The 26,152-nt window shown below is 51.5% G+C and overlaps 13 protein-coding genes across 13 annotated transcripts; 8 read left to right on the plus strand and 5 right to left on the minus strand.

The window, feature by feature from the left end:
- Positions 1-767: 767 nt before the first annotated feature.
- On the minus strand, positions 768-1,276 carry PtrM4_068320 (Pcm, Protein-L-isoaspartate carboxylmethyltransferase; the record flags this gene model as incomplete). The annotated part of the gene is made up of 2 exons (XM_001933510.2): positions 768-1,082; positions 1,175-1,276. The coding sequence occupies 2 exons, from the start codon at positions 1,274-1,276 to the stop codon at positions 768-770; spliced, it is 417 nt and encodes a 138-aa protein (XP_001933545.2).
- Positions 1,277-1,683: 407 nt separating this feature from the next.
- On the plus strand, positions 1,684-5,333 carry PtrM4_068330 (pre-rRNA processing protein Utp22; the record flags this gene model as incomplete). Its single annotated transcript, XM_001933511.2, has 2 exons — positions 1,684-2,172; positions 2,220-5,333. 2 exons carry the CDS (start codon positions 1,684-1,686, stop codon positions 5,331-5,333), a joined length of 3,603 nt encoding a protein of 1,200 aa, XP_001933546.2.
- A 537-nt stretch (positions 5,334-5,870) lies between these two features.
- On the plus strand, positions 5,871-6,137 carry PtrM4_068340 (Short-chain alcohol dehydrogenase; the record flags this gene model as incomplete). Its single annotated transcript, XM_066105819.1, has 1 exon — positions 5,871-6,137. The coding sequence occupies one exon, from the start codon at positions 5,871-5,873 to the stop codon at positions 6,135-6,137; it is 267 nt and encodes an 88-aa protein (XP_065964446.1).
- A 194-nt stretch (positions 6,138-6,331) lies between these two features.
- On the plus strand, positions 6,332-6,838 carry PtrM4_068350 (15-hydroxyprostaglandin dehydrogenase; the record flags this gene model as incomplete). The annotated part of the gene is made up of 2 exons (XM_001933512.2): positions 6,332-6,345; positions 6,454-6,838. The coding sequence occupies 2 exons, from the start codon at positions 6,332-6,334 to the stop codon at positions 6,836-6,838; spliced, it is 399 nt and encodes a 132-aa protein (XP_001933547.2).
- Positions 6,839-7,213: 375 nt separating this feature from the next.
- PtrM4_068360 (uncharacterized protein) lies at positions 7,214-7,867 on the plus strand (the record flags this gene model as incomplete). The annotated part of the gene is made up of 1 exon (XM_001933513.1): positions 7,214-7,867. The coding sequence occupies one exon, from the start codon at positions 7,214-7,216 to the stop codon at positions 7,865-7,867; it is 654 nt and encodes a 217-aa protein (XP_001933548.1).
- An 853-nt stretch (positions 7,868-8,720) lies between these two features.
- On the minus strand, positions 8,721-10,495 carry PtrM4_068370 (CypX, Cytochrome P450; the record flags this gene model as incomplete). The annotated part of the gene is made up of 3 exons (XM_001933514.1): positions 8,721-9,117; positions 9,206-10,308; positions 10,367-10,495. 3 exons carry the CDS (start codon positions 10,493-10,495, stop codon positions 8,721-8,723), a joined length of 1,629 nt encoding a protein of 542 aa, XP_001933549.1.
- Positions 10,496-11,568: 1,073 nt separating this feature from the next.
- Positions 11,569-11,880, plus strand: PtrM4_068380 (uncharacterized protein; the record flags this gene model as incomplete). The annotated part of the gene is made up of 1 exon (XM_001933515.2): positions 11,569-11,880. One exon carries the CDS (start codon positions 11,569-11,571, stop codon positions 11,878-11,880), a length of 312 nt encoding a protein of 103 aa, XP_001933550.2.
- Positions 11,881-12,131: 251 nt separating this feature from the next.
- PtrM4_068390 (mitochondrial carrier protein) lies at positions 12,132-13,515 on the minus strand (the record flags this gene model as incomplete). Its single annotated transcript, XM_066105820.1, has 2 exons — positions 12,132-13,297; positions 13,404-13,515. The coding sequence occupies 2 exons, from the start codon at positions 13,513-13,515 to the stop codon at positions 12,132-12,134; spliced, it is 1,278 nt and encodes a 425-aa protein (XP_065964447.1).
- Positions 13,516-14,050: 535 nt separating this feature from the next.
- On the plus strand, positions 14,051-15,753 carry PtrM4_068400 (F-box protein pof7; the record flags this gene model as incomplete). The annotated part of the gene is made up of 2 exons (XM_066105821.1): positions 14,051-14,467; positions 14,518-15,753. 2 exons carry the CDS (start codon positions 14,051-14,053, stop codon positions 15,751-15,753), a joined length of 1,653 nt encoding a protein of 550 aa, XP_065964448.1.
- Positions 15,754-16,893: 1,140 nt separating this feature from the next.
- On the minus strand, positions 16,894-18,732 carry PtrM4_068410 (GroL, Chaperonin GroEL (HSP60 family); the record flags this gene model as incomplete). Its single annotated transcript, XM_001933518.1, has 4 exons — positions 16,894-17,003; positions 17,063-18,419; positions 18,473-18,639; positions 18,687-18,732. 4 exons carry the CDS (start codon positions 18,730-18,732, stop codon positions 16,894-16,896), a joined length of 1,680 nt encoding a protein of 559 aa, XP_001933553.1.
- A 465-nt stretch (positions 18,733-19,197) lies between these two features.
- PtrM4_068420 (uncharacterized protein) lies at positions 19,198-19,837 on the plus strand (the record flags this gene model as incomplete). The annotated part of the gene is made up of 2 exons (XM_001933519.2): positions 19,198-19,224; positions 19,274-19,837. 2 exons carry the CDS (start codon positions 19,198-19,200, stop codon positions 19,835-19,837), a joined length of 591 nt encoding a protein of 196 aa, XP_001933554.2.
- Positions 19,838-20,137: 300 nt separating this feature from the next.
- On the minus strand, positions 20,138-22,756 carry PtrM4_068430 (Ank-2 multi-domain protein; the record flags this gene model as incomplete). The annotated part of the gene is made up of 2 exons (XM_066105822.1): positions 20,138-22,247; positions 22,299-22,756. 2 exons carry the CDS (start codon positions 22,754-22,756, stop codon positions 20,138-20,140), a joined length of 2,568 nt encoding a protein of 855 aa, XP_065964449.1.
- Positions 22,757-23,857: 1,101 nt separating this feature from the next.
- Positions 23,858-25,514, plus strand: PtrM4_068440 (MFS-1 multi-domain protein; the record flags this gene model as incomplete). Its single annotated transcript, XM_001933522.1, has 4 exons — positions 23,858-24,044; positions 24,092-24,477; positions 24,532-25,151; positions 25,208-25,514. The coding sequence occupies 4 exons, from the start codon at positions 23,858-23,860 to the stop codon at positions 25,512-25,514; spliced, it is 1,500 nt and encodes a 499-aa protein (XP_001933557.1).
- Between the last annotated feature and the right edge of the window lie 638 nt (positions 25,515-26,152).

Below are 26,152 nucleotides of genomic sequence, written 5' to 3' on the forward strand. Positions count from 1 at the left end.
AGCGCGAGCGAGGGTTGCGGCGGGTGTCAAGACGTGGTTGTTTAGGTACTTTGGGGACTGGGAGGATACGAGACTTTATCCTGGATCTGGGGCGTATCATGGGTCCGAGTTACATATGGTGCTGGGTGGAGCCGAGGATGCAAGTGGGCTGGGTATGGAGAAGGCACAAAGGGACATGGTGGGGGTCGTGCAGAGGGCTTGACGGGGTTGGGGTGGCCGGTCTTTGAACCCGAGACGGAAAGCTGGGGTGTGGTTGCGAGGGGAAATAGAGCGGAAGTAGGGTTCGTGAAGCCCGGGGTATTTGATGGGAGTTGTGGAAGTGTTGTTGTGGGGGCTTTGCAGGGGGAGTCTTGAGTTGGTACTGTTGAGGAAGCAGTGACATATGATAGTTGAGTATGCTGCCGTAGGGACTTCTTCACCAGGCATTCATGATCGAAATGCTCACATGAATTTCAGCTAAACCCAAGCAGATCGAGAAATGTGTAGATGTCATAATATTGATCATACACCCATCTCACACAGGTGCATCGGTCAACGGCACATACCGCACACCATACAGCTTATTCCTCACCAAACTCCCATCCTCCTTCTTGTCAATCACAAAGATATATTGCAGTCCACCTTCCTGAACAGGCACAAACAGCCTCCCGGGCGCCTTCAACTGATCCGTCAAGGTCTGATGATGCTCTGCCGCAGCCGCCCCAACATGAATAGCATCATACGGCGCGCCCTCGGCCCACCCTTTCCTCCCATCCCCCAACACAAACCTAACCTGCCCCCGAGTCCAGCATGCGCCTTCCCTCCTCCGACTTCTGCATATTCTGTTTTCCCATGTCGACCAGCGGCTGTATGTGATCAATGCCGATGACGGAGCCGTTCGGAGCAACGAGGTTGGCGAGCACGGCAGTCAGATAGCCAGACCCGGAACCTATATCGAGGACTTTAGAGCCAGGTTGCAGGTAGTCGAGGAGGGATTCGCAGGCTGAGGCGTGCATGTGTGGAGCGGAGATTGTGGCGCGGTGGCCGATGGGTTGGGGACAGTCTTCGTAGGGGGAGGCGGGGGCGTAATGTGCGCGGTCGACCTGATGTACATGCAGTTTAGTTTGGTGGTTCAGGGTCCTTGCATGTGCTGCATGCAGTCGGGGGTTTTGGGTCGGGTATCATCATCTCGTACCTTTAACATGGCATCTTTGACGCGGTCCGACTTGATGAGATTGTTTTTGGCAAGGTTCTGAACCAGAGTTTCGTTACTGGTGCCATGGCTTCGCCAGGCCATGCTGAATGCTTTGCTGGCGTGTTTAGTAGGGGAGTGTGTGGTCAAGAGAGAAGAACCGCAACGGCGGCTGAGCTTTGTTAGGAACCGCACCGTGAATATGTTTGTAGGTAAGAGAGACACGTGAATGCAGAGGGGAATGAAGATGGTATTGTTAGGATGGAAAAAGCAATCGCGTGTTAACCTGTATGGTAATTCCAGAATCGCATAGACTATTATAGGCGCGTCCAGACTACCGTTGTTCCCCCGCAAGCTGGGTGTGGAGGACGCGCATGAGGGATGATGTAAGGGTGAGCTCGGCGTGGGTCGACAAGGGCCGTGACCCCTGCAATCGATAAGACTCCCGCGGCAAAACTGCCAGAGAAATTTCGCGTCGCATTGCCAGTAGCCTCCCATCAACTAAGGAAAGAATGGCGCCGCCCGCAACGAAACGGAGAAAGCTCGAGCATAGCGACTCCGAGGCAGAGAGTGAAGGGAGCTTTGCTGATTTTGACGAGACGAATGCAGTGGAATTGGACGGGAGCGACGCCCAAGATGAAGACGAGAGCGATGTTGAGATGAATGGACAGGAAGAGGATGTAGAAGACGACGAGGATGAGGACATGAGCGATGAGGGAGAAGAAGAATTCGAAGAAGAAGAGGATGTGCATGAGAGCAGGAAGCAGACAGCAGCCGGAAAAGCGACGAGCGTATCTAAGCCGCATAAGAAACCTGCGCCGAGCCTGCAAGACGGTGTCTACACAGCTGAATCCTTCAAGTCAAACATGTTCAAGTTCCAGGTCGATGAGCTGTTGGATCAGGTCAAATTGAAGTATAGCAAAAAGGAAGCCCCTGCCGAGAATGCAATGCGCACGCTCAAGACCATCATTGAACAGATACCGAGTCGCGAAGCTCTGCTGGTATGTTCTATACACCGAGAAATTATTAGCGCATTCTAACGAAATAGATTCCTGAAGCAGAGAAATCCCTCAAGTCAGCCGGTGTTGCGATCCCCTTTCCGAGTCCCCGCCCATCCAAGGACACCTTGTATAAGCTGCAATACGAACGACCTGCCAGTATAAACGCGACTGGTAGCTATCCGCTCAAGACCGCAACTCGCAACGACGATGGAATAGCCATCGATCTCGTGGTTACTATGCCCAAGAGTCTGTTCACGGAAAAAGACTACTTGAACCACCGATACTTCTATAAACGATCATACTATTTGGCATCATTGGCTGCAGGAATCAAAGCTTCCAATGATCACAAGTTTGAGCTGTCATTTGAGAGTTTAAATGGCAACCAACTTCAGCCGATCCTCGTTGTGCGACCGAGCGGTAATGGCGATGCGGATGACTTCTCGAGCTCCAAGTGCCAAATCAACATCTTGGTGTCGCTGCCTGAGAATACCTTCGCACCACACAAGCTCCTACCAAACTCCAACTGTGTCCGACCCAAAGGTAACGACGATGAAGTGTCTAGCAAAGCACTCACACCTACACCCTTCTATAACAACACCATGCAATCTGATGCCAACGTTACGGCTTACCTCAAGCTCCTCCACGGTACCGCTTCGAGAGCTGAAGCCTTCAAGGATGCATGCATACTTGGACGTATCTGGTTGAAGCAGCGTGGGTTTGGCGGTGAAATGCGCAAAGGAGGATTCGGCAATTTTGAATTCGCCGCCATCATGGCACTCCTATTGCAGCCAAATGCCGGAACTGGTGCTCAGTCGGTTTCTTCCGGCTTCAGCAGCTACCAGCTGTTCAAGTCGACACTTCAATTCTTATCGCGAGGCGATCTGACGAAGAAACCTTTCATCTTCCAGGCACAAAACATCACCGTCCCGAAGACTGAGACTGCACCTGTTGTCTTTGATGGACCGCGAGGCCAGAATATCTTGTTCAAAATGACACCATGGTCATACTCGCGTCTTCGATCCGAGGCAAAAGCTACTGTGGATATGCTCAGCGACTCGGTGTTGGACAACTTTGACGCTGCCTTTATCCTCAAGACAGAGCTGCTGAAGTACCGATATGACGCTACTCTCGAGATACCTCTTGCATCTCTTGGCATTTCAAACGCGGGCGAGGACTACAGCCAGCGACTGAGCGAGACGTGCCAAAAGATACATAGCACCTTGACACGTGCGCTTACTAACCGCATCACCACGCTGTCTTTCACGATGCCCGAGGAAGAATCTTGGTCGATATCCTCAAGGCGCCCAGTAGAGAAGCAAAGTAAGAGCATACTCGTCAACTTTGCTACTGAGCCCGCCAATGCCACTCGTACTGTCGATCACGGTCCCTCAGCAGAGAACAAGCAAGAAGCTGCCTCGTTCCGCAAGTTCTGGGGCGAAAAGGCTGAGCTCAGGCGTTTCAAAGATGGCAGTATCCTTGAGAGTGTTGTGTGGTCAGTCAAAGATGCAGCTTCTGTCATGGAACAGATTGTTGTGTACACCTTGGGCAAGCATGTAGGTGTCCAAGTGGCAGAACAGTCCAAGTTCACTAGCGATGCATTCGGCCACCTTATCACAGCTGGTCGCATGCAGGGACAGTCTGGAACAGCGCCTTTCTTGCCCATCATGAATGCCTTCAGCGCCATGGAGAAGGACATTCGCGATCTAGAGGAGCTTCCACTCCGACTTCGCCATCTCAGAGCTGCAGACCCGCAATTGCGGTACTCGTCCGTTGAAGTTCCTTCCGCAGGTCACGTTCCTGCATCCGTCGTGTTGCAGTTCGAAGGCTCTGGACGCTGGCCAGACGATCTATGCGCTATTCAGCGTACCAAAATTGCCTTTCTTCTCCGCCTTGCCGAGCTCTTGGACAACTTGGGGCGTGGTTATACTGCTCGCGTCGGCATGGAGAACCCATCACAACCAGCACAAAATCAGGCGTTCTTGGATGTAACAGTATCCACAGGCTACACGTTCCGGATCCGCATCTACCATGACCGGGAGCCGACACTGTTCGAACGCCAGATCAAAGATAAGTCGTTGGATGCACCATCAAGGGAATCTGCTGCTTCGTCTCTGGCACTGTACAAACGCGAGTTCATACAATCGCCACTACACTCCCAAGTGCTACAGACGCTATGCACACGATTTCTAGCTCTTTCACCGGCCATACGATTGATGAAGAAATGGTTCGCATCACATCTTCTCGCGCCGCACTTCTCGTCTGAGCTTATCGAACTTCTCGTCATTCGAACATTCCTACAGCCACATCCTTGGCCCGTACCTTCTACCGCAACCACCGGTTTCCTCCGAACACTATCTTGGATTAGTCGTTGGGACTGGCGACACGCCCCACTCATCGTAGACTTCTCGACGACCTTTTCAGCAAACCCCGCGGATCTGGAAGACACTACCTCCAAGGGTATGAAGTCGGAAGATCTAGACCGGTTACAGACGCGATTTGAAGCATGGCGACGTATTGATCCTGCCATGAACCGCGTTGTGCTTTTCGCAGCGACAAACCTCGATGAAGAAGGCACAACCTGGACTGACAAAGCCAAACCGGAGAAGGTGGTTGCTGCGCGTTTGACTGCGTTGGCCAAAGCTGCTACCCAGGCTGTCCGTGCAGAGGAGGATCGCTTACTCCGCCATATCAACAGCAACAAGGATACCGCTCAAGCCCAGAACGCTCTGAGCCCAGAATCCCTCTTTATGACCAGCATCTCCGACTTTGATATCGTCATAACTATCTCTTCGAAATACTCTCTCAAGTCCAGCAAGTCACGCAAGTCTGCTCCGCAGTTCAAGAACCTGGACCTTCAGAGATCAGCAACTTCAAACCCCTCTGCTCAGACACCCTTGACTCAGCTCTTTGCTCAAGACTTGCTGGAAGTTTACGGCGATGCCGTGCTGTGGTTTTGGGATCCTGAGACCTTAGATAAAATTGTGGGGCTATGGAATCCAGTTGTCACGGCGCAGAGGAGTTGGAAGGTCAAGGCCGGGTGGAATAGCGTGCCAGTTGGGAAAAAGGACGCTGTTGAGATCAAGGCGAATAAGGATGCGATTGTGCATGAGTTCAGGAGGTTGGGTGGTGAACTTGTTAAGAGTATTGATGTTAAGAGTTAGATAGTCGGGCTCGTCATATCAAAGATGCCGATTTAATGGACATGCGATGTCTCAAAATTACAAGATGCTTTTCCACATCAGCAATGGTTAATTGAGCTATTGACGCTCTCTCGCATGCTTTTGCCGATCGGATGGATCGCGCCGGGTTTGTAAAGATGAACGCATTCCCGTTTATGTTCCGGTGTGGTATTTTAGATGGGGGCGTGGAGAAGACCGTGTCAGATGACCCCACATACACCCTGACCGGTAGTTGATAGAGGGGAGTTTACCCCGCACAGACCGTGTGGGGGATGAAAGCGCTTGGTCAGAGCCTCCGACGTGCCTGCGACACGACGACGACATCTGCAAGAGCATCCGAAATTAGAAAAAGTAAACACGTGTGCAAAAGTACCGCGATGGCATTCACCATTTACCTATTCCGTGACGTGAACAAAAACTCCCCTCACCCTTAATCCACACCCTCACTGTCTCTGTCTCTGTCTCACTTGATCTAAGCACACGCATACCGAGTTTCCTAACACTTGCACACAAGCCAGCATGTCTAAACCCGTAGCCATTGTAACAGGCGCCGGTTCCGGTATCGGCGAAGCAGTAGCTACACACCTAATTTCCGTTGGCTACAAAGTCGTCATCGCCGACCTAAACGTCGACTCCGGCACTCGCGTAGCTACTGCCCTCGGTCCCGACGCCATATTCCATCAAACCGATGTTTCCTCCTACGAGTCACAAGCGCGGCTCTTCAAGCGGGCGTACGAATGGGGCGGCAATCGTCTTGATTTCTGCCACGCGAACGCGGGGGATTGACGATCGTCAGAATATCTTTGCGGGGAGGGAGGAGGAAGAAGTAGATGAGGAGGGTTTGGTGAAGAAGCTGAGTACGAAGACTTTGGAGGTTAATCTTGAGGCTGTGTTGCAGGGGTTATGGTTGTTCAAGTATTATGTTAGGAGGAGTGAGGGGGAAGGAGCGGGAAGGGGGGAAGTTTGTCGCTACGAGCAGTATGGCGGGGTTGTAGTGAGTGCTTCTTTTCTTTGCTATCTGTATTTTGTTAGTATAGGATGATGAGAAGGAGGAAAAAGGGGAAGATTCAACATGAAAAACAGTGCTAACACCACCGAACAGCTACATGCCACAATGTCCCCAGTACACCGCCAGCAAATACGCCATCATCGGCCTTGTCCGCGCCTCGGCCCCCGCTTTCCTCAAAGAATCAATCACCGTAAACGCAATCTGCCCCGCCTTCATCCCCACAAACCTCTGTCCGCCAGAGATACTCGCCCGCTGGCCAAAAGAACACATTACCCCACTGACGACGGTGATCAAGGCGATTGACGCTTTCCTAGGGGACGACCAGCTCACGGGCCAGGCGGTGGAGCTGTCGCAAGACAATATTTATTTTAGGAAGCAGGTCGAGTATGCGAATGAGAGTCAGAGGTGGATGGGCGAAGAGAGCGGTAAGATTTGGGATATGGGATATGAGGCACCGCCCAAGAGGACGGGGTATTAGAGATGGGGTGGGTGAGAGTGGATTATATTTTAAGTGAGTAGATGTAGTTGGAGCTACCTTACTTGAGAGGCAATGTCATTAGACCTACCCAAATACGTCATTACGCGGCTTTTCTGTCATACATTTCTATCAACTCACTACGGTAGAGGAGATAATTGCAGCTCATAGCCCTCATGCTCACTGTTGGAGAAAGTGCTTCGCTCCAAGTACGGGATACATTAGCGCCCGGGGTATTTGTTCAATTAGGTAGCAAGTTTGGTAGAGTCGTTCAACGTTACATCATGGTAGAGTTGTAGCTGTAATCTTTTGTGTTTTTCGTTCAAAAGCGAAAGTTCGGGTCGCCTAGTGGTGGGGACCATGGTACTTGAGGACACAATGAGATTGAGTAAGTCATCGGACAGTATATCTTCGACTGAAGACAGCTGCCGCTGCTACATCCACGACATTCGAAACTTCGAATGGAAACTGAAACGAAATCCAACAACACCAACTGTCATGGATAACATGAATAGCATCTTCCCGTTAGCCTTCGGGACGGATACAATCAACGAGGACGTTTACGCAACACGCTATGGCGAAACCTACATTCCCTTTTCCGCACACATCCGGCCGGCCCCGACTCCCCAGACAGGCTCGGAATTCCACCCGTTTCTCAGGCTCCCATCAGAGCTACAACTATATACCCTCAGCTTCTGCGATAACGCAATTCTCTTCAAACTCATGCAAGTATGTTCCATGCTTCGCGAGGAAGCGGGGAAGCTCTTCTGGAAACAGCCAGATGTGTGGCATCTTATCGACGGCGCCTGGCTACTCCACGGAGGGGGCCTGAATGGCGACACAGACGACAATGTCGATGTACTACGTTTTATGCAGCGAGTAGAAGTAAACGTCGGTAGAATGGAGCCGTTCTACGAGGTGGAAGGTGAGGATGATGGTGCTTTCAGGCGCGATTGCATCCCACCCACCCACACACCGTATACAGCGCAGGATAGGATGCGACATATACAAGACTTCTGGAAACTGCTATAACGCCACCTTCCTCGCGCAACTCATGTCATCATCAGCGAGGCCTTCGTAACACCTACAGGCGCACCGTTTCCATCCGGGATCAGGAGAATAGCTGAGGAATGTCCGCCAGGCATATCAGTGTACGTGTCTTGGCTTCAATCAGACCTAGAATGTTTCAAGGGGGCAAAACGGAGTCTGTGGCGACCCATCCGTGATTATGGCAGCATAAAATGGGAGATGTTCCAGCGAACATGGACACGCCAGACTGTCAAACCTCCACCAAAGCCATTTCGTGGACCTGTTGGAGCCTACCACTACGTTAAACACCGTATGAACAACTCATCCCATAAAAGATTCGTTCGCCCCCTACTTGTCCTCCACGCCGTTGAAAGATATTACACAGAACAACATTTTGCATTATTTACCTGTCCAGCCAGGGAATGCCAATTACAATTCGAGCATCCACGCGAATGGACCACCCACGCCGTTAAAGCCTGTCATAATCTTGATATAGTCTTGCCAACTGAGCAACTCCAGACCCTATTTAATCAGTACGATGCTAGGTATTTTCGTATGTGGCAAGAAGACGAAAGCGCGCTTGTGAGTATGCAGGCAGCATGGGGAGAGGAAGATAGCCAGCAGCGTAGAGAGATTGCGATGGCTTTCCAGTACCAGCTGCAACATGACCCTTTGTACAGACTAGATGTGCCTATTTCGGAAAACTGGATATGGGAGCAATATGTGATGGAAATGGAAGACAAGTTTTTTGATGTAACCAGGTTCATAAACTACGAGCTACTGGTAGCTATGCAACCCACTACTTTTACATAGCATATATTTGAATCAAGTTCGGACCACACAAACCCACAACTTTTCAATGTCTCAACCCTTCCCTCTCAGCTCTCTCTCCTTCCTCCCTCATAACCCTTGCATGCGCTTCACTCCTCGGTCTAATATCCGCCTCGAACGGTTCTGGCACACTGAAGAAGCCTGGCATCATCTTATCCGAAACTGGGACCTCTTTGCCATCTTTACCAATCTTCTTGCGTATGGAAAAGCCCCAGAGGACGCGTGCCATGTTGATAAACATGGAACGTTCAGCGACGTGGACACCCGGGCAGGCGCGGCGGCCGGCACCGAAGGAGAAGTGGTCGCGGGCAGAGGGGTCGGCGGAGGTCATGTACTGAGCGGAGGAGAGAGGTGAATTGAGGTATCGAGAGGGGGAGAATATAGTGGGGGATGGATGGAGGGAGGGGTCCATATGAATAGCCCTGTGAGATGTGTTAGTACGTCCATCTGAAAGAGCCGAGAAACTAAGAAGCAGATGCAGAAGAAAATAAAGGAGAGGTAAGAACATACCACCAATTCAGCATAACCACACTTCCCTTTGGAATAAACCACCCCCGATACCAATCCTCCTCACTACTAGCATGCATCATGCCGGCCTTATTAACCGGCCTCCACCTCAGAACCTCCTTCATCATCGCCCTCAGATACGGCAAATGTTCCTCATCTTCCCACTCGGGTAACCTCCCCGGTCCCACAACTCTATCCAACTCCTCCTGCGCCACTCTCTGCGTCTCAGGAAACAACACCATAGCCAACAAAAAATTATTTAACACCGTCCCCGTCGTCTCAGACCCAGCCTCGATAAGCCCACCACACGTATACGCCGCGGATAAATCATCGATGCCCGCGCTCGCCGGATCATCCAGGTAAAACTTCTTCGTAAAGCAATCTTTTGCCGTCCCCGCATCCGTCGCGCGCTTCAACTCTGTCCACAAATCCATGTAAACCGCCTTATCCAGTACGTGAATCCGCTCACCATGCGCCCTCCAGTTCCCAAGTAACCCTTGCGGCAACGACGCGAGGAAAGGAAACGACTCAATCGCCCACGCCCCCGGCGCCGTCATCTCGGTGAAACGCTCCAAAACGTCGTAGATGCGCTTGATCAGCGGGGCATCCCAGTCTGCGATGCGCTGCCCGTAGGTTACCTGCATGATGACGCTAGCGGCATACCGCCGGTTTATCGAAGCGAAGGAATCTGGGTCTTGCAACAACTGGGTAAGCAGGATCTTGGACTCGTAGTCTTGGACTGGTTGGTATTTTATGCTACTTCCTAGGTTGAGCAGCGCGTGGCTGTGCTTGCGGATACTGCGCCAGCGGGGCCCGTACGGCATGAACAGTTGACGGCGACCAGCGGAGGCGACGTCTTGGGCGAGGGGTGAGGGTGGGCGTGAGGAGTAAATGCTGGAGCGCTTGTCCATGAGGTCTTTTACTGCCTGGGGAGATGAGAGCCATATGTAGTCTGTGGCACCGATTTTCGTGTGGAATACATCGCCGTACTTGCGGTGCCAGGCTTGTACTTTGTGTCGGACGAGTTCGGTGTCTGAGAGCTCGAGGAGAGAGCCGATGAAGGGGAGGCCGAGGGGGCCCGGAGGGAGGTGCCGGCGGCGTGGGTCCTGGAGAAAACGATTAGTTGGGAGTTAGGGGGTTTGAGAGTATGGGAGGGAGATTTACTTTGAGGATATTCGGGACGACGATTATGTAGGTTATTGTGAGGAGGAAGAATGGTATGGCTAGTACTGCAGCAACTTTTGCTGTGAAACTCGAGACCAAAAGGCTCGGAAGAGTATCAAGGACAGTCATTTCGAAGTATCAACTAGTGTAATCTGTTGATGTAGTCTACATATCGAGTTTTGCGATTACTTCAGTCTAGACTAGACACTGGTGTAGTGGTAGTGACCAGTTGGAGAAGGATCGAAGATATACATACAATACCCCAACACTTCCAAGACCATACAAGCATTCCATCTCCCCTCTACTTCAAACTTCGGGTATAACCCTAGACCCATGTCAAACCATACGCTCAAAATCCCAGAAACTGGGGTAAAAAAGACCAACATCCCGACTGCGACCATGCTTCCCCGCATGCCCCACAAACCACCTTGACCTCGTACTACCACAACCACATATCGCCGGCACCACCCGCGCCCCCACGTAACATGCCAGAAAAGGAGATAAAAAAATAACAGCATCACAGTATGAAAACAGAATTTCCAAGATGAAACAATCACCCATCCAAAAGGTTTTGACTACACACTACCACCATGACCTTGACAACCGACTCTGCCGGTCGAACATACCTCCACCACGCAAACGGCCAACTTACCCACTACATCCTCACGCCCTGCACCTCGCCATCCTCTCAAAACCACACCCCATCAACAATCCTAATCCAACACGGCTTCGCCCGCCACTCCGCCTTCTGGTCGCACTGGATCCCTATCCTCCGCCCTCACTACAGCATCCTGCAGCGCGACCTCCGCGGGCATGGCTACTCCTCCTACCCATCCCCATCCCCATCTTCTCCCCATTACCAAAACTATACCTACACTACAACGACCATAATTTCCGAAATCATCGACTTGCTAGACGCACTTGGTTTACAAAGCGTGCACCTTTTAGGTGAATCCACAGGCGGTATGCTGTGTGAGATACTAGCGTCCGCATACCCGGACCGCGTGAGTAGTTTGACGATTTGTGCATCGCCGACGCATTTGCCGAGAGCGGCGGTTGAGCTTTTTACTTTTGGGCGTGTGAGTTGGGGGGCTGCGGTTAGGGAGTTGGGGTCTAGAGGGTGGGCGGAGGAGTTGGTGAGGGTACCTGGGACGGTGCCTGTGCCCTCGTATTCAGATGAAAATGCTGATGGGGAAGCGGCGATGGAAAACTACCTAGACATGATAAATGTGAGTGATGGCGAGGGGTTAGCGCAGTATGCGGAGTTTCTGGAGGCGTTGGATGCGAGACCGTACTTGGGTGCGATTACGTGTCCGATGTTAATTTTGGCGCCGACGGGGAGTGTGGCAGTCAAAGTAGAGGAGATGCAGGAGGTCAAGGAGAAGATCGGGGAGAGGTGTAAAGTTGTGAGTGTTGAGGGAGGTGGACATGAGATCTACGTTACTAGGGCTGGGGTGTGTCAGGAGGCTTTTTTGCAGTTTCTGGAGAAGACTGATGGAAGGGGAGAAGCGTAGAAAGTAATAATGTATAATCATTTGCATGCGAGAGGGCATGTTGCTGCCCCCTGATGTCGCAGTATATCTAACTCTTCAAATTATGGGATGGACAAGAACCACCCGCCTGACTTTTTGCACCGAGACGCCGCTGATGCTACCGTGAGTGTGGGATGACCGCCGTAGTCCCTAATGCGCCGCTATGCAAAAATCATACAAAGTACGTGAGTCCTCCTGTAGTGTTGGTATCATACATTCTCCGTCATCATTGTTCATGTCGAATGTCGTTCGCGTTCACGTCGTTCGTTCATGTCCAGAGCCATCTTCTTGCTGAACTCATAGCAACTGATCATAATGGCGCATGCTGGTGCGATCTTCAGACATCTTGCTGCCCAGCCCTTGAAAAGTCCAGGCATGCCCTGTTCACGGTAGATATGCATCAAAAAGTGGGGCATTGACTGGTCTTCGGGGCGAGTGGACTTAGCAATGTCCTTGGCAGTCTCGCCCATGTGTCTTGCTACTTGTTGACGGGTCTTTCCGACATCGAATGGCGTTGTGACGAAAGCAGCGACTGCTCCAGATGTGGCACCAGCGATAAAGCTGTCGACAAGTGTATCTCTGTGGTTCTCCTGGCTCCTAGATCGGCTTCTCCTTCGTACCTTTTCTTCGCCTCGGCCCATACGGAACTCGAAGCCATCGTTTCTTGCTTCTCTTCTACCTCTTTGATCGGTCAAGACATTCCTCGTCTCTTCGTAGCCCCACCAGTAGATGGCGGAAAAGGGCACATCGCGCCAAAGGGTCAGGGTAAGACCTCGCCATAGACTGAAAACACCCTGGTTTGCGACCATGTCTCGTAGACCGTCCATAGTCTCGCGGAAGTGGCCAGCTGCCGTGGCCGTGTGATTCGCAGCCTGCATGCGTGTCCGGAACATTTCGATTGGGCTTACGGCTATTGCAGCAAGTACGCGGGCCGTCGCTCCCGCTACCAATGGTAAATATGTATCCGATACGTTTTGTCGTAGAGGTGATGTTTGTGCTGTCCGTAACCAGTCGTATCCGGCAAAGTAGATTACGTTTGCTGGCACTGCCATGACCAGCGTGGGTGATAGCCCTCTCCATAGCGTTTTCGGGCCTTCATTTTGTGCGATTTTTCGTAGTCCGTCCCATGTGCTGTTGATAGTCTTCCTTTCCACCTCTTCCACTGCGCAGCTAATATCTGCCGGGTTTATCGGTGCCATGGTGGGTCCGGCTACGCAGAACGGCGCTTTGTTGTTCATCCAAAAGACTTCTCTGCAACACGATGATATGCCGAGATTTGGAGGGAGATCGCGAAATTGTGTTAATGCGGCGCCGTTAAATCCACGTGGGCGTGATGATGAGGTATTAGGGGAGGTTTCTTGTGATTGTAACCGTACGCGCACGACATCGAGGGGCGTCACTGTGAGAGTCAGTATGAGGTTTGCGGACTACACTTTTGCGCAAGTGCGGCAGATTGACTCTCTTCACCGCACTCGAGGAATACAATGGCAAAATATGCGACATACCTAGTAACGATGTGAGGACACTGCCCGAGACGGCAGACATCATCTTCTGGCCGAGCGTCACTTCGCCCACGACGCTATCCGCTTCCTCGGCTCGCTGGGTGGCGGTCGCCATCTTGTTTTTCTACGTTTGCTATGAACGATCGCGCGTGTCACCTCGAAGCGGCGCGAGGGGTGAATTGAAAGTTGCGGAGTGGTGAGTCAGGTGTGGCAGGCATCGTCTCCAGCAGTGATGGGCATGGAGAAGTGGTGACGAAGGCAACGGGAAGCTTTGACGCAACCACACAATTATCGGGGTAGACAAACTTTGGCGCGTCATTCCCGCAAACGCCCACGCCGGCTGATTGGTCCGAACTCCGATGAACCGGGGAACTTGAGGGCGTTTCTTATCTGATCATGCATAGACTGAGGCTAGAACATGCTACATGCATCGGCTTGCGCCCTTCAATCGCCGTTACTTCACGTTCCTGCGCCTTCAGCGTTTGCGAGTACCGGCGTCTGCTTTTTGCATTAGATTTCTATTAGACATATATTCTTCCTAGACGCCGACTAGACACTGCACTAGACCCTGATTACCTTGATAACCTGCGACCGACTTCGGACATACCGCGTATAGCCGAAAGACAACACCAACCCCGGTCACCTCTACTATGGATCCCAAAGACGTGCCCACCAACACCGAGGCCGAGCTCGAATCTTTTCGCCAGAAATGGAGGGAAGAGGTCACGGCCCGATCCAAGGGCAAAGCACCTGCCTCTGCAAAGGCCACCGCCACTTCCTCATCGAGCAAACAAGCCACCAAAAGCAATGCGCCGGATGTGCAATCGCACGCCGACGCCCGTAGACTGAGCTTAGAGGGCGGCGATGAGGTCGGTTCCTATACGTACCATGGTTTGGGTGAGAAACAGCATGGTCGGAGGTTGGATGAAAACAGTGCCCAAACCGCTGCTGCGCTCGCACCAAGTCCAGAACCGCAGTCTGCATTGGAGCACTACGAGCAAGCTGTGGAAAAGGAGAGCCAAGGTAGCTTAGGAGATAGCGTCGATCTCTACCGGAAGGCATTCAAGGTTAGTAGCCTCTATTCAATTACAGGGTTGCCTCGTCCTGACGTGTGTAGCTCGATTCAAAAGTCCAAGAGACATACAAAGCAAAGCACTTCCCACCCTCTTACTTCAAGAAGCTCAAGGCTTCACAATCTTCGAATGCCGCCGCTTCTTCATCGACCGCTCCCGCTCCAGCTCCACCAGCCAAGCCCCAGGACCCCAATTCCTCGAATGCCTCTGCAACAGTACCGAATACCGCCCACCACTCCCTACAAGGTCTCTCCAAAACTCTCCAAGAGCTCATTGACTCTTACTCCGGCACCACGATCCATGGGGAACCCCCGCCAACAGATCTCAGTCCTGCGCCACCATGTCCCATCGCCAACGTACCCGAGGAGATCGTTGTCGAGATCCTGGAGCAGCTTGCCATACGAGACATAGCATCTTTCGTCCGCCTAGCTCAAGTCTCCAAACGGCTAGCATATCTGGTCCTTACTGAAGATCGCGTTTGGAAACGTCTCGCTCTAGGCCCAGAATATGGAGTTGCAGCCATGCATTACACCTGGGCGTGCCAAATCGACGGGAAACCCCTCGACGATAACGACTCAGATGGTATCGTCCTCGGCACCGCCAATTTAGACATTTCAGACGACACTGACGCCGAAACGCCCATTGATTCGCCAGCCGCCACATCTACGCCCGTATCTCTCACACAGCTCCTAGTCCCCGCCATCTACCCCACCTACCGCACCCTATTCCAGCGCCGTCCTCGTATCCGCTTCAACGGCTGCTACATCAGCACCGTAAACTATGCGCGTCCCGGCCAAGCTCTCCCCACAACCTCGTCTTGGAACTCACCCATCCATATAGTAACCTACTTCCGCTACCTCCGTTTCCTACGCGACGGTACATGTATCTCGCTGCTCACGACTACGGAACCAGCTGACGTGGTACCATATCTATATACCGAACACGTACATAAAAACCACCATAATCTGCCTACGGCAGCCATGAAGGATGCTGTAATGGGCCGCTGGCGTATGAGCGGTCCTGAACCCGCGGAACAGGAGGGTACAATGCATATCGAGACACCGGGAGCTACGCCAAAGTACCTGTATAAGATGGCGCTGAGTTTTGGTAATGCGGGCAAAGGAGCAAAGAATAACAAACTTGTCTGGCAAGGATACTGGAGTTACAACCGCTTGACAGATGACTGGGGTGAATTCGGATTGAAAAACGACCGCGCATTCTACTTTAGCAGGGTGAAGAGTTATGGGATGAGTTGGAGTGAACGAGGTATTAAGGAATAGTCATGCGAGCGGGCTACGTATCTACCTTTTTTTCAACAATCAGAACTGAACAATCGGCTATGCAGATCAAATTCAACTAGCGTTATGGCTCAGTATATGCTTCTAAATTCTCCGTAATCTGGGCGTGGATCTAAGGGTAGATCTCAAACTCCTTCTCTTGCCAATTTATCGCTATTTCTCAATCAGTCCATAAGTACCCGGTGATCCCGAAGCCGGGCGACTTTTCCCTCTCTAATCTTCTGAGAAGCATCAACAAAGTAGATTTTGGATAACTAACTGTCGCCATATATCCGTACGTGTGAAGCGACTTCTGCCCAATTCCGATACCAAAGTTGTGTCCTTTCTTTGGTACGAATTGCCATCTTTCCTTCGTCACGCAATCAGCTATAATGTCGCTATCATCTGGAGTAGAATCAGGGGAATGCGTTACCTTAGTTGATACTCCAAGCTTCTACACTGTCATCGCCTTGGCCCTGATTCTCAACTTGCCCGAGTCGTCCATCGATTCAGTCAATACACCTTTTAGCCACCACCAAGTGTTTTAAAAGTCGTTCTCAAGCATCAACCCCACTTCCTTGCTATCTTTTGGCGGGTCTATCATAGCTCGGCCCTCAACGCTGGTGTATGGCATGACGTAACAGCCATGTCTTCAACTTCCTACAACCCGCTCCATATCGCCACCACCACCGCCATCAGCCTATCCAAGAACGCCCATGCAACACCCGCTTAGAAACTTTCAGCTGAACACGCGAAGCCATTGTGGTCACACAGGCCTAGCCATATACACTTCTATCATACGAGGAGCTGAACATCTACGCAAGATTTGGGGCTTTTAGCCGCAAGCCAGAGCTGAGACACACATGTATAGCTGTCACGAGCAAGAACACGTTCAAGTCAAGACACTAGCGGGATCTTAGAACTCGATTGGATACATGGAAAGGCAGTTGTGACACCCCGTGTTGTGGAAGACTAAGATTAATATCTCATGGAAAGCAGATACCAATATTCACGCCGAGGATGCCACAATCTTGCGAGCGAGTAGTCTTTTTCGCATTACTTCATAGACGGCCGTTCTTCGTGTATAGCGAATCTCTATCATGGTATGGTATACGCCCTCCCCTTGATGATCCCGACGACACTTTACCGCCTGGGCATACCCCTTCCGCGACCTCGGCCACCCAGTGCCCTTTGTGCGGCGCCCGGTGGTAGCGGCCTGTTTGGTGCCTGTGGCTGCTGCGACTCCTGGTTCTCTGTGTCATTAGTTAGCGCTTGTTCCATGTGTGAAATGGGGTAGTGAGTGAGGTCATACTTATCGTCTCGTCAACGCTCAGAATCAGGCAGGCAGCCTCCGTCGCCGCCTGTAGAGCGTTGATCTTGACCAGACTAGGCTCCCACACAAACTTCTCCATGTTGTCTGCTATGCTCTCGGTTGCGAAGTCGACACCTGCCCAAATGTTGCCCTTCTTGTGCTCTACTCGCAGGCGGTTGAGAATATCGGTCGCGTCGACACCGGCATTGTCACACAGTTGCCTAGGGATAACCTCGAGGGCCTTGGCGAATGCCTTGATGATGGGTTGTTGCTTGTGAGGAATGTTCTTGTCGGCGTAGTTGTGTAGGTATGACGAGATCTCCATTTCGATGGCGCCACCTCCAGCGACGATATTCCTGTTCTTGATGGCGCGCTTGACAATCATAATGGCATCGTGTAAGCTTCGCTCGACCTCTGCGATGAACTGCTCTGCGCCACCACGGAGCACTAGAGTGCATGTCTTGGCCTCTGGGCAACCCTGGAAGAAGTTGAAGCGTTCGCCACCAATCTGTCGCTCGTCAAAGGACTCGCAAGTACCGAGATGCTTCTCTTGAATGTCGGAGCAGGTAGACTGGAGGCTTGCGCCTGTTGCTCGGCATACACGGTCTAGATCGTCGGTGGCGACACGTCCAGCACAGAAGATGTCGCGATCTGCAAAGTACTGTGTTGCCAAATCACCGATGGGAAGCTTGCTGAGCACGACCTTGGCACCCGTCTTGTATAGCGCTTCCATCTTGTTGTAGATGATCTGCCACTCCGCGTCGACAATCGCCTGGTATTCCGAGACCTGCTCCACCCGTACTTCGGCGTTGTCCTTTTCGCTCTTCAGCTCGAGTTCAACGTTCAGGCACACAATTTTCGGCTGCTTGAACGTCTTTGGTTGTTGCTCGAAACCAGCGTATGAGAATGTCTTCTTGAAAGCGACGCCGTTGACGAAGAGTGAGTCTTGGAGCGCACCACCAGTGATCTTCTTGACACCAATGAGCTTCTCGTTCAATTCGTCTTGGTCAAGCGAAAGGACGGCGTCGACGACCATCTTTGTGAAGAAGTCGGCGTTCCTGTGGATTAGCTTGCTGCTCATGGCGGTCGCGGCAAGCTTCTGGAGTGTGTCGCGTTGGTTGCCCTCGGCGGTGTCTACGGCGATTTCCATAATCTTGTTGACGGCGAGATGTGAGGCTCTTCGCAGACCCTTCATGATGGTCTGGCTGCTGACTCCCTGCTCAACAAAGTCCTTGATCTCCTTTAGTATCTCTCCCGCCAGTACGACGACTGAGGTGGTACCATCGCCCACTTCGGCATCTTGCGATCGTGCAATATCGGTGAGGACGCGGGCGGCAGGGTGAACAATGTCGAGGAGCTGCATACAATTAGAATTGGCTCCGCTGCTTTAGTGTATATGGCGTCATCTACCTTCATGACCGTGGCGCCATCGTTGGTGATTGTCTGCCTGCCATTCTCATCGACCATGAGCAGGTCACCGCCATAAGGCCCTAATGTTCCTTTGATCGTGGCTTGTACCGCAAGACAAGCGTTGATGTTTGATATGACTTGGCCTCGACCCTGTGACTGGTCGGTACCTGAGACCGTTAGTTCTATAATCAGTAGGAGAAATTGAGGCACCTACCCTCCCGCAACACCACAATGGTCGGTGTTTGACCGCCGAACGACATGCTAGCTGGAAGTGCAAATACAAAAAGTAAAAGTTAGTCCCTCGGGGCTTGGAAATTGCAACAAAGCTCGCAGTGCGTCGTGAGGGGTATTGTCGAGCTATGCGCAGCTGTATGTTGTCCCCGCAGACGCGTCCATGAATTTTCCAGGGCACGTCTCTTTTCACGTGACCCCTCGGAGGTCGGCCTTTCTTCTCCGCCCGCAACCTTCTGTCGACCTTCTACCGCCCTTCTATGCATTGTACCACATCTCCGCCGTCCTCCAGTCTCGCAACCCTGATTCGGTTGTCATCACATCGTACACGCGTCAATTTGTCTGCTCTTGTGTGATATCGTCGAGCGCACATATGATCCCGTGACCGCTCCGCCTATCGTTCCTACCTCGGACACAACCTGCACTCGCATCCTAACCTGTTGCTGCTTTAACTACGTCTGCATCTGTCCCTTGTAATAGTCCATATTGCAAACATGCCGGCCAAGACATCTGCCAAGAAGGTCAGGACGCCCATACACATGGTCCCGGGTGGTGTTGACAGGTGTTTAGATGGTGCCAAGCCCGAAAACAACAGATGAAATCCGCCTACGTCGTCTAGATCGCCGTTCGAAAGAGTCGGTAGAAAAGCAAATCTCCATTCCAGAGACAATCTCACCTTTGGATACCTACCCTCCGTTACTCCGCATTCCATCTGAGATCAGGAGGGAAATCTTCAGATACGTCTTACCCTCATCAAACAAACGCTTTATCCTCTACACCGACTGCGATTCGCGTTCCATCAGCAGAACATGGAACCGAAACTGTCGCCCGCATCCAGACCGGCATCTAACACTCGATGTTCTACGGACAAACCGTCTGATCTATCACGAGTGTCTTTCAGTCATGTATTCCGAAAACCAGTTTCACTTCTATGCGTTCAACTATCTACCTGTCCTGGATTTTATACGCCATCTGAGTCCCGAGGCCAAGAACCAAGTACGCAATGTTCGCCTCACGCCTTTGACGGATAAGCAGGACGACCCACCAGCGTCACATGATATCTTCTGCACTATCATACATGACTCCTTGCCTGGACTCAATCAGCTGCAGGCAGATCCAGTGGTCTTCTTCTAGTAAGGCAACCAGTCATTTTCCGTTTTTGTCACGATTTCTATTCTTTCCAATGCAGTATATAGACGGCGAGATTACACTATATGAGTTACATGACACACCCACGAGCGAATTATCGAATCTGACTATTACTTGGCGACTATCTCCATTTCACCATCAATTATCTCAAACACTTTCCTGGAATATTAACATCTGAGATACAACACTATCTACATTACGAGTCTGAGGCTCCTTGGGCGACTGCCAAGATGTAAGTACAAATCAGGTGCTTGGCTCTATACCCCATGCGACTGATTTGAGGCGCTACCAAGGGATCTGTCCCGGCAGTTCCACAGGCATCGCTGACGTCCCGAGAAGTTCCTTGCGTCTCACGCACGCTTCAAAAATTTGTATAAGGTCATGATGCTCTGAAGCGGCAGCCAGGTCATAAGGGGTCTTGCCTTCTCCGTTCGTTTCGAAGGGACTTGCGCCTCTTTCGCATAGAAACGAAGTCACCGCGGCACGAAGATTGAGGTCCCACTTGTATGCGCCAGTCCAGAACGACACAGCTTGGTGTAGCATTGTGCCAGCAGTCGTCGATATTGGTGTGTCAATGTCCCACCCACATTTCAGTAAGATATCCATGATTGCAATTATTCGCGACGGTACCAGATTGCGCTCGGAATCTGACATGGTCTTCATCAGCCATGAGCGACTTAGCAGCTGCCCTGCTAATGTGGACCAGGTGTCTGGATGCGCTGGCTTTGCCCCATGCGCAGCCAACAAACTGACCATATCTACTTGACGAGCGCCAATGGCAAAGTTCAGTGGTGTCAGTCTCGTTGAATAGCCAAAAGGAACCTCGTTAACGTCAAAACCTGCGTCAATGAGGCGCTGTGCCATGTCGATTTCGCCGAATAGTGCAGCGAAATGCAGTGCAGTCACACGTTCCGGGCGGCCCCGCTTGCGCAGGCTCGATTTCCAGAATCCTTTCTTTTTGCTCAAGATGGTTGCCAAGGCTGCTAGGTCCCCGTCACAGACAGCCTCTTCGGTGCGATCTCTTGGTTGGCACCCAACCTTGTTGAGTATCTCCTTGCGAGATAGGGTCTTGCTTTTCGGTATTTCGGGTCCACATTGGCTGGTGCCTGTGGGGTCAACTTTGCCAAGGATTGGACTGTGCTGCTGAGTACGTTCTCTGCCGTCTGGAGGGCTCATATCGACTGTCCCCGGCATAGGCGGCGACCGTTCCAGGAAGGACATGGAATCTTCAAATGTCTTGTCTTTGGATGCAAGGCTTCGATGGAGCCGCCATGGGCCTGCGGCAGGCGATCTCGTCATCACAGACCCTGCGTCGCTCTCATGGCGGTCTGATGGGGCATTGAGCGTGGATGTCGAGAGCCTGCTGGGAGTGCGGTCTATGGCCACCTCGCTCTCTGTAGGTACAGCTCGGGACAGTAACGACGAAAACTCGAGATGTTCCACATCCGTAGCCAAAGAGTCTTCGACAGTCCTCAGAACGGTCTCTCGGCTTGCTTCCGGTATCATGGCCAGGCACGATTTTGCACGCGCACGCTTACCTAGCAACACATATATATGTGCCATAAGCGCCATCGACTCGAGAGACGCGCCACTTTGTTTTCCTAGCAATCTTCGTCGTGCCTGTAACGATTTTTCACACTCGACTCGCGCGCGATCGACATTGCCCCGACGGATGTACAACTGAGATAGCAAGTGCATAGCGTCGTAAATGTACTCCTTGTGCTGATCAGAGGTTGCTGACTGGGAGATAAGGCTATGCAGAGCCTTCTCTGCATCTGCTGGGTCTAGGATATGGTATGCACAAACCGCCAACTTGTAGTGCAGGTCGAACACATCGCAGAACTCTCGCCTTTGTCTTGGAAGCTGTTGTAGCATGCTCAAGGCCTCCTGAAGCATAGAGTCTGCTTCATGCCAGTCCCCTGATTCAAATGCTTGGGCTCCAGTGCTCAAGGCAGACTTGACAAAATCGGTGTCCAAGTCGTCATCAGAGTCAGATATCTCACGTGGTTGCCGATCTTCGTTTGTACCTGTACTACGCATGACGGTCTTCATTCTTCTAGGTACGCTTTTAGGGATCGCATCTTTCGATTCCGGCTCCTTCTGCTCTTTCTGGATGGCTACTATGACTTCTGTCCATGGTGGGTCGCTTGTCTCGGTGATTTCTCCGGTCGATGCCCCAGCCATGGGGTCTGGAACCATACTTTGCTCTTTCGCAGCTGTACCTTTTACGATGACCTCTTGTGCATACTGCATCAAGGTGGCTTCGGTCTGAGTGTGTCGCCACGGTGGACCAGTTTGCGACAAACGTTGCAACTTTTTGACCATCTGCACGAGTTCGGCAACATCATCTCGAAGCGTTCGCTCAACACCAGAAGGTACAAAATGTGCAAGTACACTGTAGTCTGGTTCAGCGACGTTCAAAAGCTTCTTTCACTACGAAACTCACGTTTGAATCAATAGCAGCGTAGTACGCAAGTTATCACTGTGTCTACGAACACTATTCTCCATCTCTTCTATCTTATCTTCGTTTTTTCCTAGCTGTCCTGGCTGGGATACGAGACTAGAATCCTCCCTCTTCTCTACCCTGAACCCCTTTTCAAATGATTCCAGCTCCTGTATCGTTTGACTCGTCTCGTGTATCTGGGTTGCAAGAGAAGCCCATATTCTTCCGTCGCCATCGTAGGGTGGAGGCGAGCCTGTCTCGGTATTGTTCGCAATCTCTTGCAGTTTGAGATGGATCTGGTAACACTCATTGCCGAGCAATCCAACCTCGCCTGTGAGATTCAGTAGAGCCGCATGGCCGGGTTTGGCGTCCGAAATGAGGTTAGAGAGCGAGATAGATAGTCTCCAGGCTACCTTACTCAGAGCCAGGATGGCAGCCGATGTGTTTACAGGTGTGGACATAGCGGATACAGCACTGCGGGTGAGTGGATGTCAAGGTCGAAGCGCACGGTAGAATGTGCAAGGTCGGGCAGTGCCATGCGCAAGATACGGGGCGTCAATGGATTGGCGTCGACACAATACTGCAGTCAGCGCTTACGCCACACCATTATTGCTGTTGTGAATCAGTACGAGGACCACTTGCCGTACAAACACAGCTGCGCCCGGTGCAGAACGATTGACCGCTGCACATGCTGCGAAAGTATTGATTGCTATATGACTGCAGTCGCACTGCATCACCACCTCTCTGTCTGTACGGTAATCCCTCGCAAGATAACGGGCAAAGGGTAAGATGCCTTGCGTTGATTGGCCTCACATGTTTCACAAGATGCAAACCGATCACATCCTTCCAGGGAGAAGGGTTCCCCGCAAGAAAGTACCAATTTCACGTGAGCACTTCGCGATGCTCCGAGCTACACGTGGTAGCAATGTTGAGTTCTGGCCCCATTGCCGGGCTTGGATAAGCTCACCCTCGGAACTGCGCCTTGAACCTGACTACCTCTGGGGCGAACATCTAAAAATGCAAGGTGTGCGTCTCGACTGTCCAAGTCGCGCCACACGCTTATGCAAGGAGACGTCCTGCAGTGCCATATTACGCGATGAGAGCGGGGCTTCAAAGATCATGTTCAAAGTCCAGCCTCGTAGGTACAATCTTCTTTTCATCGCCAGAAGGTAGCAAAAAGTCGGTTTCAAGGATAGTATGTGATTGTTGAGGTCATGAGTAATCGAATGATACCAAATTCGAGTATGTAAGGAACTCGTGGGCGTACAACATGAAATAGGGTCAGGTAGCACAGCGGTGAGAACCAAGACCCCAAAACCAGGCAGTGCGATGATAACCATGTGGGCTGACATCCCTCGCCGCATTTAGGTGATGCAGTTAAGGAGGTCTCATTGTATTAAGGAGATTACATGATTGCACCCTGTCTGTCTTGTTCGTCTCGTCTTTTCATAGCGGCTACGATAGCTTCTACCCTCTAGTTGCATCAGAGAACTTTTTTACAACACCCGATTAAAATTTGAAACATACATAGTTATCCAGCAGTTGCGCAACCATCAGGATCGATGACGAAAGCCGACAGAACATGGGCGACGGCGCAAACGCCAGTTCCACCCAACGAGCATGCCGGTGTCGAAAGACCAACAGGATGGAAGTACAAGAAATTGAAAATCGGGCCGGTCACTCTCCCATGTTATGCGTCGCCAGAGTCGCAGTTGGTCTTGGTCTCATTCGTCTGCTTCCTCTGTCCTGGTAAGTTCAGTTATCGCAACATGTTTTCGGCTCATTAACATACCCAGGCATGTTCAACGCTGTCAACGGGATAGGAGCCGCAGGTATCGACGATGATGGAAAAGCTAGCAACGCCGCCAACACTACGCTTTACGCTACCTTTGCCGTCGTCGGCTTCTTTGCTGGTACCATCACCAATGTCCTGGGTATCCGCATTGCGCTCTCGTTTGGAGGTCTCGGTTACTGCGTATACGTCAGTTCATATCTGTGTTTTAATATCACTCACAATCTCGGCTATGTAGTCTTCTCAGGCTTCTTGCTCGGATGCTGTGCCGGAATTCTTTGGGCTGCGCAAGGCGCGATCATGATGAGTTATCCATCTGAGAAGCTCAAGGGGAGGTATATTTCTTGGTTCTGGATCATTTTCAATATGGGTGCTGTTATAGGGGCCCTGGTGAGCATAGCTCCTCCAGATGTGAACAAGTGTTGGAACTAACCCTGTTGTCAGGTTCAACTCGGCCTGAACTTCGACAATACAGGTGATGAAAAAGCAGCAGCCGTCACCAACGGGACGTATATCGGTTTCATGATCCTTACTTTCCTGGGCGCGTGCCTTTCTTGGACACTCATCGATGCCAAACACGTTGTTCGTAGTGACGGCTCCAGGATCATCCTTATGAAGCATCCAACCTGGCAATCTGAGATTATTGGCCTTTGGCAAACACTGCGCACGGATCCATACATCATCCTTATGTTCCCCATGTTCTTCGCCTCAAACTGGTTCTATACGTACCAATTCAACGACGTAAACTATGCGCGATTCACTGTGCGGACCCGCGCTCTCAACAACGCGATATACTGGCTAGCTCAGATACTGGGCGCGGGCGTGTTCGGGTTCGCACTAGACTTCCACAATATCAGGAGAACTACAAGAGCGAAGTGTGCTTGGTTGGTCATGTTCTTGCTCACGTTTGGCGTATGGGGCGGCGGCTATGCGTTTCAAAGACAGTACACCCGCGACGATGCGTCTCCGATATATGACTGGAAAGATGGGGGATATGGAGGACCGATGGTTCTGTACCTAGCCTATGGCTTCTACGACGCTGCATGGCAAACATGTGTATATTGGTATGTGTCTACCCCCATTCTCTCACCCCACCATCCCCTTGCTAACCCTAACCCAGGTTCATGGGCGCCATCTCAAACAACAGTCGCAAACTCGCAAACTTTGCCGGCTTCTACAAGGGCATTCAATCAGCAGGCGCAGCTATAGTATTCCGACTCGACGGCTACAAGAGGCCTTATATGGATATCCTCTTATCCAGTTGGATACTACTAGCAGGCAGCTTGGTCGTCGCGCTGCCAGTCATGCTCCTCAAAATCAAGGACACAGTACCGATTGAAGAAGACTTGCGCTTCACAGACGAGACGATTGAAGACGTCCTAGGCACGCGAGAAACGTATCTGCTCGGTGGGCCGGAGAAAGCATAGATTTCTGCGCACGGTATTGAGCTAGCTGTCTTGGTTGGCGCCCGGCGACGTATTACTAGTGTTATGCAGGAACAACAAATTTAATGGTGCATCATACAAACTTGCAGTATCTTGTTTCCCTTCCCGCTTCAGTCTCGGTGATTGCATTGTCAAAGTGTTCGCCGGAGCGACCACCTCCGAGTGGTGCCATGTGGTATATTCGGTACGATAGGTATAGCCGGCCTTTATATCGAAGTACGTGCTTTCGTAGGCGAGGACCACTTATTAACAATGCTTGTCGCATTTAGCAGCCAATCGCTGCGCAGCTGACTGTTCAATATTGGATCCGGGTGCGGGTCTAGAAATGTTCTTGACGTCGGTCACCCTTCATGATGACATGTCCGTAGCCAAATCCAAAATGAGCCCCGCTTGCTGAGCTGATACACAAAGGAAGAATTGTCTCTTCGGGGGATAAGGGTCCTAAGTTTTGACATGTGAAGTTTTGGCGTTTTTTTGCGGGGTTTGTTGCGTACCTAGGTAGTTGGTGTGGAAAGAAAGTTTCTGGTGAGCAACGCAAAGAGCAAGATGCCGAATTTGGCCACCCTCGTTGTATTTGCGCGGTGTGAAAAGGTGATGACGGCGGCAGTGGGTATTTAAGA

Source organism: Pyrenophora tritici-repentis, chromosome 2, assembly GCF_003171515.1.
Source record: "Pyrenophora tritici-repentis strain M4 chromosome 2, whole genome shotgun sequence".
NCBI classification, from domain to species: domain Eukaryota; kingdom Fungi; phylum Ascomycota; class Dothideomycetes; order Pleosporales; family Pleosporaceae; genus Pyrenophora; species Pyrenophora tritici-repentis.